General features: G+C 45.4%; 1 protein-coding gene across 7 annotated transcripts; it reads right to left on the reverse strand.

Annotated features, from left to right (window-relative positions):
• Positions 1 to 333: 333 nt before the first annotated feature.
• On the reverse strand, positions 334 to 7,303 carry MSANTD4 (Myb/SANT DNA binding domain containing 4 with coiled-coils). 7 transcript variants are annotated; one of them, XM_077927032.1, is made up of 4 exons: positions 7,189 to 7,269; positions 6,061 to 6,567; positions 2,522 to 3,028; positions 334 to 1,760 (listed from the first exon to the last, which is right to left on the reverse strand). In XM_077927032.1, exons 3-4 carry the CDS (start codon positions 2,999 to 3,001, stop codon positions 1,185 to 1,187), a joined length of 1,056 nt encoding a protein of 351 aa, XP_077783158.1. In that variant the 5' UTR covers positions 3,002 to 3,028; positions 6,061 to 6,567; positions 7,189 to 7,269; the 3' UTR covers positions 334 to 1,184. The 7 variants fall into 7 exon arrangements, with proteins under 7 accessions (XP_077783158.1, XP_077783157.1, XP_077783156.1 ...); XM_077927031.1 differs by lacking the exon at positions 6,061 to 6,567 and having other exon boundaries at positions 7,189 to 7,303; XM_077927030.1 differs by lacking the exon at positions 6,061 to 6,567 and having other exon boundaries at positions 7,097 to 7,202.
• Between the last annotated feature and the right edge of the window lie 3,289 nt (positions 7,304 to 10,592).

A 10,592-nucleotide genomic window follows, 5' to 3' on the forward strand; every position in this document is an offset into this window, starting at 1 on the left:
TCTTGACATGGTGATAGTGCGCCTGTTGTGACGCACCTTGGATCAGATTATGACCCACTAGTGCTTTCTGACTCATCAGCTGAAGGCCAGGAATACAGATGGCAGAAGCAACAGTGAAAAGCACACTGCCTCTGTTCCATTCCTCATCCAGCTGTCAAACAAACTATGCAGGTTTGCTTGTGTTTTGGTACTGGCCAAGCACCAGCCAGATGAAGTAGATGAACTTTAATATTACCAAGACTCAAAGCCTTGATTCTTTAAAATGATTTGATTAACGGGGAATAGATTAATCTGCAACACACCCAATTGTCCTCCCACTGTAGAGTCACACGCTTATTTCAGTAAGAAAAAATAACACTTTTATTTGCAAAATAAAAGTAATTACATAGTGATATAAATAAACTGACATGTACAAATAATCTATGTAAATCCCACAAGATATATTTCTGCTCAAACACTTCAATGTCAAAGTGGGCCACCAAAGCTATCTACAGAAGCCAGAGGTTCTAAAGTCTGGCTTGGAAATAAATGGTGAAATCTGTGTTTTCATACATGAAGCTTCATTTATTCTTTTTTCTACTAACAAACATAGTTGAGTAGGAAAACTACTGAGAGCCTCAAAGTCTGACCTTTCAACATTTCTCTAGAGAAGAATACACCTCGTTTTAAAGGCATTACTTTCATGGTTAACACTATGTAAAGCAGAAGGCCTACTTTTAATCTCATTCCTTTAGATCAAATGCAAATTTGTGTTGAAAGCTCCTATGGATTTAGAATAACACTCTTAAGAAGGACAGGATACAGCTAAGCCTTGATGCTTAATGTGGAGGCAAATCTATACAACAGAGAATGCAAGAGGACATTTAACACTTCTCTTACACTGAAATGCAATTTCACACATAAGCTCCATTTACACAGGCACACTGACTTACTGAGCACCATTCCTTAGCTTCTTTTAAACTTGAACACATTAATGTTCAACTCTGGCAACAGAAAAAGAAGTACTGTCAAGATGTAAGCATCACAGTACCAAAGCAACGGAAAGCAGGATTCTCTTGGATGGTGAAATGCTTTGACAACCAGACTATCCAACACTTTTACTGAAACCAAGCTACCCTTTCAAACAGAAAAAAGGGGGGAAGAACAAACAAAGCACAGCATTGTTAATCATGGTTTCTCCAAGTTCATTGCAGGTGCCCTTCCCTCTGAATTCGAAGGCGCTCCTTCTCCACTTGCAAACGTTCTTTTTCGATTTGCAATTTCTCTGATTCAAACTTCAAGAACTGCAGCCTCTCCTTCTCGAGCTGTAAGCGCTCCTTTTCAATTTTTAGTTTTTCAGTTTCTAGATCCAGAGGTTGCAAGGCAGGTTTTTCTGACTGGCTGGGGTCATTTTCCAGCACAGGTTTCTCAGCATGCAAAGCCGCAAGCCTCAGTTTCTCTCGCTCTATTTGTAATCTCTCCTTTTCCAGTTGAAGCCTCTCATGCTCCAGGTCAATGTGTCGTAACCGCTCTTTTTCGATCTGCAGGCGCTCCTTCTCCACTTGCAGGCGTTCTGCTTCGATATCCAGTCGCTGTTTCTCTAACTCCAGCTTCTGTTTTTCAAGGCTAATCAGCAGATGAGAATCTTCATAGGCCAGCCTAGCTTGAGCAGAGCTTAGATTTCCAAACTCTTCGATGTGAGTGAAATCAGGAAGGTCACTTTCCTTTTTAGAATCTGGCAACACTGAGGACAGAATCTCCTCTTCTTCCTCAATAGGAAACTAAGAAAATCAATTAGCAATTTAATGATGTTCTGCACTAGGTAAAGATACACCTATCAGCTGTAGGAAAGGCAAGACAAACTTTATAGCTTCTGAGAGAGGCCCTCAGACTAAGCTTTTTGTGAGCCTTTGGAAGAGCACATTAAGATCTCACTTACATGTTTGTTATCCAAACTTTGTGCAGACTGAGCAATGGACAGAGCAATTCTATCTTGGGGTGGGTCGTTGTGGTGTTCTGCTACTTCCTAAACTTGCTGTCCCTTTTTAGGGACAGGTCTAAGGGACAAGAGGTCTGAAGATATTGCAGCTCTTTAGCTACCCTGACTTGCCCTCTTGTGGTCTCACCACTGGCATAAGACTGTTGGCATAACGTCTATGCCTGCAGAGCTTTCCTCATGGGGGCTCCAACACCATAAATGCCATCCTGCCAGCAGGCCTTTGAGTGACACTTACACTGCTTGCAATGACCCATCAGTGGGCCTTCAGTCAGCTTTTAGTATAAGGTTACCAGATTTTTTTCAATGAATCCAGGGACACTTTTCAACTTCAATGGATTTTGTATGGGGACTGATTTGTAAATCCAGGGACTGTCCCTGGGAACAGGGACGTCTGGTAACCTTATTTTAGTATTGCTCTGTAAAGGTGATTTCGCTTCAAATCTAGGAGACAACAGAGTGAGTTGTCACTAAGGATTGGAAATTATACAGTAGCTGAGCTAGGAAATTTTACAGAAGGAAAGCATACAAATAAAATATACTTACCATGCAGGAACTACTTACTTCAAAACTCTGTGGATCCTCCTCCTCTTCTTCCACTTTTATTTCTGTTAATGATCCACCTGCTTCTCTGAAGTCTGTAATATTCTGCCATTCAAAACCAGCTTCAATTGGAAACCCAATTTTCTCATCAATATCTTCGTTGAGAGAATCATCCAAATCAGATGATGGAAGGTGAAAGCCAGCACCCACAAGCTTTATGTTGGTATTAAGTCGCTTCCGTTTCATAAGGGCCCTCCAATCGAGGTATCGCCTTTTGACTTCTGTCCCTGTCCTTTGCTCTCCTTCACCAACAGCATTAACACATTCTGCTATTTCCTCCCAAGCCTTCCGCTTCATCTCATTAATGGTTGTATTTAATTGTTTAGAAAAAAGCACTTCTCTCCTTTTTCGGATTTCTTTAAGTAGCGTTTGAGTTTCCTGAACACTAAAATTGCTTTTCCTTTTCCTTTTTAGCTGTTTCATCTTCTTCAGCTTTCAATGTACTTCTTCCTGTAGCAGACAAGAGATTAGTGATTTGCTATGTTCCTTAACAATCACCTCACAATTCAGCTTGTTCCTGCAGTGAGATCTTGTTTCAGTAGTTCAGCTTTTCCTCTTATCTTTCATAAATGCAAAGAGCCAAGAAAGTAAATGTCATCGAGAAATATGCAAAGACTGAATTTTAACCAATGAACTAAAATCAGCTCAATTAAATAAAAATAAAAGCATCCAATAAAGGAACAAAAGGGGAGGAAACCTCAGAGGTTTAGACAAGACAACCAATTGCTTAATAATATTTATTGAGATAGCATGGAAGATACTATTGGTTTCTCTTCGAAACCAGTGTTAGTGGGTGCTATCCGTAAAAAAGAGATAGTACTTGAAAGACATCAGGCAATCAATTGTCTAATGTGAATCTTTGAGGTATCCAGTTTTTATAGAACGCAAAAGCCGCCAGGTTTCACAAGATGTGGCAATGCTTACTGGCCTAGATGCCTTTAAAGGAGGATTAGTCAATATCAATGATAGGTTTATCAATTGCTTATTTACCACAACAGCTAAGGGAAACTTCCAGGTAGCTTACTTTTAAATACCATTTGCTGTGGTATATAAATACCTGGTTTGGGGACAGTAGGGAAAGTCCATTGCCTTCATTACCTGGTTTTGGGCTTCCCAGAAGCACTTGGTAAAACACTGTAGAAAACAAGATGCTGGACTACATGGTTCTTTGGCTTTATCCCAAAAGGTTATTCTACTGTTCTTAACTTCCATATGCCAGTTGCAAATGTGGCAATAGCCTGCACTGAAATGTGTACATTTGTGTGACTGTACAATTCAAGTTTGCTTCTTAAAAGCTCTTTCCCATTTTGACAATCACTGAGAAGAAAAATATGTTTAAAAGCTAAGGACCAAATGTTCTATGGGAAAAGCTTTTATTTTTAAATTTATAAAACCTTTCTCCTGGTATTGTTATGCTTTCTTCAAAAAAATAATACCACCCATGCTTTTGATTTTTAGAAATTAAGAGAGGTTAATTCATAAGCAGAGACAGATGCTGCATATAGAGAGATGAGCTATTTCCACATCCTGTTGAAGCTTCTTAGAATTCCACCCCCTGCCCCAAATTCAGCTCCTTGTATTCCATTTTCTATCATGAATTTTCTATCACAAGACCTTGGTGTCATAGTGGATAGTTCGAAGATGTAGATCTATTGTGCAGCAGCTGTGAAAAAGACAAATTCCATGCTAGGGATCATTAGGAAAGGAACTGAAAATAAAACTGCCAATGTAATGCTGTTATACAAATCTCTTGCACAAATGCATTTAGAATACTGTGCATAGTTTTGGCTGCCTCAATCTTTTTTCTATCCATTCATGTTCTTCAGTCTATCCTCTCTTTAATTGCAAAACTAAAGACTGACTTCACAGCCTTTCCTCAAAACCAAAAAGTACCTTTTCCAGATCTACAACAGCCAATGAAAACTGAAAAGTCTGTACACACATTATGTAAAAGCTTTACATCTTTCCAAGGAGCTGTCCACAGCAATTCCAGCACCTCTCTCCTGGGTAGCAACAGCTAATATAGAACACAATGTTCTGTAAATATATCTGGTGTTCCTTTTCTAGTATAGTCCACCTGTCAATATTGAATGTCATCAACAAGTTTTATTTCCAACTTGTTTATGCTGCAAGATCCAACCATAATCTTCACAGTTTACCTTTATCCCACTACCAATAGTCTATTGATCAGTGTGCAAATACCAATAATTTATCCTGTACACTTACAGAGGGATGCATCACAGAAACCTGAAAATAAACTGATGATGTCAATGAAGTCTGGCAATCCCAGATTTTAACCTTGGGTTTAGGGAAAGTGTAATTCATGGATCCATTTTGGATTGCATCTCAGATTGCCCTGGTCAAATCGTAAATTGAACTGGAGGTTGAATTATTTCCCCCCCCCCCCAGACATCTAGAAGAGGGATGAGCAGTCTGTACCTCTTAGCCTCATTTAATGTGGCTAGCAAGAAGGTGGTAAATGGGGCTAACAGTGAGAGAGAAGTGTGGTACCTTGCCTACTTTGGGCTCCAGCTCTATCCTTCACCCACATATAAACCACTCAGCCAATTACCCCAAAGGAATGTAGCCCTGAAGGTCATCAGCTGCAGGAGAATGCCTGACTGGGCAGGAGAATCTAGTGGTTCCATATGATTTCAGGAGTGCATTGTGGCAAAGGTCTGCACCTTGTCCATGCACCTTCAGTGTTAACTACATCACACAGACTTCTTTGTAAACAGAACCAGGCAGGTTTTTCTTCTCTATGAGTTAATTTACTCTCCACATGATTACAAGAGGCAGTAAGGGCTGCAGCTGATACTGTTGTGAAGAACACTGAATAACAGGTGACCAGCAATACTATCCTATGTTGTGAATATGATCAGACAGATGGGGAAAGTACATTATATATATTTAAAGTGTCTGAAGGGGAAGAGAAAGCACAACACCCATCCTGTACGAACTACCCTTCTTCACCATACAATGCCTGGGCTTTGATCAGCTTATGTTCATATCATGTCCAGCACAATCCTAACCGCACTCAAGAAGTCCCACTGAGATCAATGCTGCCTGTTTCCTATGTTAGCTGACTGCATGACACTTATAAAGTGGCTTTTTTTCTATATAAAAAAGAGATGCTGGAACTTGACCACCTTTTTTCAGGGGGAGCAGCCAGCCAAAGTTGTTGAGCAACAGAGCGCCTTTGTATGATTGGAACAGGGTGCCCAGAGGAGGATGTTTTGAAAATTAACTCTGGGTGCCATTGATCAGGAAGTCGCCACCTCAACATAGCCCTAATGGCCAACTTTCTCCATAAACTTGTGATGCAACCACTAAGTTTCAATCTACTTTTAAAGGACACCCTTAAAAAAAAAAAACTAATTGTAAAGAGAAAACAAGCACTGTGGGTGAGAGTTTGGCCCAGAAATTATTGTGCAATTTCCCATCTTGCAGCAATTTACAAACAGGTATGTAGGGATACTTGCCGATCTAAAGGTCGGCAGTTCGAATCCCCGCGGCGGGGTGCGCTCCCGTTGCTCGGTCCCAGCGCCTGCCAACCTAGCAGTTCGAAAGCACCCCCGGGTGCAAGTAGATAAATATCCCACTTACTAGCGGGAAGGTAAACGGCGTTTCCGTGTGCGGCTCTGGCTCGCCAGAGCAGCGATGTCACGCTGGCCACGTGACCCGGAGTGTCTCCGGACAACGCTGGTCCCCGGCCTCTTGAGTGAGATGGGCGCACAACCCTAGAGTCTGTCAAGACTGGCCCGTACGGGCAGGGGTACCTTTACCTATGTAGGGATAATTCGAAAAAGGAATATGGGGGAGGAACAGGAAGATGAAAGAAGCAGATAAGGTATCAGAGGGCAACCCTCCCCAGCTGCCCTAGGAAGTGAACTCTTGCTCTCCAGCGGGGCTGTTGCTTTAGCTTTCGAGTAGGCAGTCCTTGGTGCAGCCACTGTGTTTTATACACGTCGCACGCCACTCCAACGGCTCTGGTAGAAAGAATGGGGATTTAAATCCAACAAAACAGCAAAAACACAACGACAATAGCGACGGCAGCATCCCTCACCAGGACCGGCGCGGCCCATTCTCGGGGCTCCTTCGGTGGACGAGGAAAATGAGGGGCCGCCGCGGTTCACCTTCACACAAGACACACACACACCCCGCTTTGAATTTGAACGTGTGGAGATGTTACGAAGCGTCGTCGTCGGCGAATATTATCCACGGGAAAACGGGTGGGGCGCGGGGAGGCTGCGCACCTGGCGCCCCCCGGCCACGCCACGCGATGGCGGAAGAGGGGAAGGAAGCCCGTGAGGGAAACAGCGGCGGCGCGTGAACCGAGGCAGGGGTGGGAGAAGGCGGAGGAAAAGAGCCGAGCTCCCCCCCCCCACACATACACACACACACACACACCATAGCCAGGGAACTGGGATCTACCCCGGCGCTCCCTCACAGGCGGACGCGGCTCCTCCCCTTCCTTCCTCCCTCCCTCCTTCCCTCAGCAGCGCAAGAGCGACTCACCTGCGCGCACCGCTCCCCCTTCCGAACAGCCGGCCTTTTGACCCACCCCCACCCGCCTGCCGCGGCCGCCGGCGAGGCCGCCTGTCACTCACCCATCCACGCGGCGCTCCGATTGGACGGCGCCGCGCGCTCGCCACCCGCTCGCGCTCCCCAACGGTTCCAACCGCCTCCTTTCCCCAACTCGCGCAACTATGCCCGCCACGCCCCCACCCGCTCGCTCGCTCGCTCTCTCTCGCGTTCTGACCCGTCTCCCGCCTATTGGTCGCGGCGGCAGCTTGTCAACGAGCATGGCTTCCGTCATTGGTGGAGGAGACGAAAAGAGGCGGTTCTTTTCGCGGCGCCTTCCGAGGAGAGGGAGAAAGGGCGGGTGAGGGGGCGCAGGCGAGGCAGCGGGTTGAGGAGGAGGGAGGGAAGTCGGCGGGCCTTTCCTAGGTACGGGCGCAGAGGTTGGTTCCAGATTATGAAGGGTCGGAGAGGAGGAGTCGGTCTTCGCCCGTGTCACTCCTCACCGAGACGGAAAAGGGCGGGCAAAGGGCGGTGGATCCCGTTTGTGATTTTTGGGATACCGCTCTGGACAGGATTGGATCACCTCAGAGCGCGCGCAAGTTGCGCACCCCTGCCCGCTGCGTTACCGCCTACCTGAGCGGCGCAGCTGGGAGGGTTGGATGCGATCCCCAATTCTGCAGCTCCAAAGAGCTTTATAAATTATAAACATACTTTATAAATTAACAGCATTTAAAAAATAAAAAAAAGCTTCAGGATGACTTATTGGGTGCAAATATTTGTGTACACTACATTCGTAGTTTACAAAGTAACCAGTTGTTGCTGGTGTTTGCATTTCCCTGCGCACATCTGCTTCCATTGCAGCATGCACACCCCATCCCGTACTGGCTGATTGCATTTGCCTCCTACGATCCTCGATCCTCGGCAATGGAGAAGTCCCAAACCTTTGCAGCATGCATGCGCCGTGTTTGGATGTTCAGTTTGCGCGTGTGTAAACGATCACTCAATTCGGGAGGGTAGTGGCAGGAGCATGGAGGAGACAGGAAAGAGTATCTGTCTTGCAATGCAGGAGGTCCCAAGTTCAATCCCAGGTAGAATCTGGAGGGCTTTCTTCTTGAAACTCTGGAGAGCTGTTGACAGTGCTGAGGAAGGTGGGCCAAAGGTCTGACTTGGCAGCTTTCCGATGTGGTGGCTACGAGCTGGGAAGACAACATCATCTTGCAGTCCCCCACCCTTACTGTGGGCAAGGTAGTAGCAGCAGGCCCAGGGTTCTGCAAGTCACATCCTCCAGAAAAAAACACCAGAAAGAGGGAGGATGAACAAGTGCAGAATTCTCTGTAAAGAGCAGCCACAATTCCTTCCTTCTTCCTCTATTTCATCCTGCCCCAGCCCTCCTTACCCTGACAGCAACCTTGTGCAAAGCAAGGGAAGCAAGGGGTTGGTAGACCCACCCCCTCAGAGGGAGGAGGCAGGAAAGTCTGATTTTAACAGTATACCAAGGATTGAAAATGGGATGCGGGTGGCGCTGTGGTCTAAACCACAGAGCCTTGGGCTTACCGATCAGAAGGTTGGCAGTTTGAATCCCCGCAACGGGGTGAGCTCCCATTGCTTGGTCCCTGCCCCTGCCAGCCTAGCAGTTTGAAGGCACATCAAAGCGCAAGTAGATAAATAGGTACCGCTCCAGGCGGGAAGGTAAACGGCGTTTCCGTGCACTGCTCTGGTTCGCCAGAAGTGGCTTAGTATGCGGACAAACGCCGGCTCCCTTGGCCAGTAAAGCGAGATGAGTGCCGCAACCCCAGAGTCGTCCGCGACTGGACTTAACTGTCAGGGGTCCCTTTACCTTTACCTAAGGGTTGAAAAGCATTTTATAAGTGATCAACACTATCACTTCACTCAGTGCAGGCCAGAGATAGAGGGTGAGCAAACAGAGGGAGTGGCAGTGGCTGTTTCCTTATACTGGTCCTGGGCGTTAAATAGGAAGTTCATACTTGTTTTGATGGTTCTATAGCTTTCCTAGGGTTTTAATGTAGATCTTTCACACTCCATTTGGGGCCAAGAAGTGGGAATGCCACCAGGCAACATTTCTGAGACTTCCAGAGCTTATATTATTCTTTTGAACATTGATCATAACTATTTCTCACCTTTGAGTTTTACACCCCAATCCCAAATACATTTTCTTAAAAGTTTTGATTACAACTGAACTTACTTTCAGGTACGTGTTAAAACGAGCTTAATCATTTATTCAGAAGGAAATCTCTGCAGCATTCATTCTTCATTGTAAGGAAAATGCTAAATTTAGGTATATGGAGGTGGTTCTTCATTGTGAGATAGAGCAGAAGCCTAACATACTAGTTCAATTGCTCAGTGTTTTTATTCTGCAGATTAATGAACATTCCAGCACTCACACAGGTACAGACATACTTCTGTCACTTCAAGTAGCTTGTAGCACAGTTACAAATACTTTAAAGATTATTTCCTTCTGCATATCAACGGCTAACCAGGGACGTCACTTCCTTCAGGGATTTTGGGGATAATTATAGTCAAATGACCAAGAACACTCCTGTGTCAAAATAAAGCCTTCCCCCACACCTTCCTGCCTCAAAATGGAAGGTGCCTAGGATCCCACCGAGAGTAATGATGCTAAAGTGAACCCCAGAGACACCTGTGGGGCCATTTCCTCTGGCAAAAAGTGAAGGCAACTGTGATTCAGATGATCCAGGAGGAAGCTCCAAGAGGAGGAGCAGAATCCAATGTGGCAGCAGGAAATTGCAGGAAGTTCAACAATTTTGCTCTGGACCCTAGAAACACCCTCACCCAACCTCAAAAACTGGGTGGAGTAAAAGTACCTCAGATGTAGAAGACTCGGAGCAGCAGCAGAAAGGTAGCAGCTAGTACTCTGGGAGCAAGGAGGAGTGCCTAGCAACATGTAGTGCTCAACTCTCAGGTGTGGTGGCCATTCTCTACCACTGATGAGTAGTGTTCAAGGAGGAGCAACAGGCACCTTTGCAGCAGGTGAGCTAGCTGGAAGGGACTGATCCTCAGCCTTCGTCTTCAGGATGGTAATACATGTCCCAAATTGAGGGGGTGGGCTGACGGGGACCCCTCACTTCAGGTGCCACAAGGGAGAAGGATAACAGTCCCACCTCCTCCAAGGACTGTAGATGGGGAGCTGGAATGTGCCCAAGTGGAATAATTTTTTGTGTGACAGCTCTCCAAATCACTGAGCCCTGGGACTAAATATTTTTTTTTCCGGGTGTGGGGAATAGATTACAATTGCTAGGGTGCTTTGAGGAAAGCTATAATAATAGAACATGATTCACACCACTTTGTGTAGATGTGCCCTTTCCCGTACTATGTGCTACAGCAAAATCTCTTACTTTGAATGTCAGTTATTTAGCAATCATCATTTTTTCTGCCTTATCTAACCCTTTTCCTCAGGGTAATACCAAAGTTTCCGTTAACATTTTTACAACAAGGAGAACTAGATTGGCTG

This window comes from Podarcis muralis, chromosome 4, assembly GCF_964188315.1.
Source record: "Podarcis muralis chromosome 4, rPodMur119.hap1.1, whole genome shotgun sequence".
Classification (NCBI taxonomy): domain Eukaryota; kingdom Metazoa; phylum Chordata; class Lepidosauria; order Squamata; family Lacertidae; genus Podarcis; species Podarcis muralis.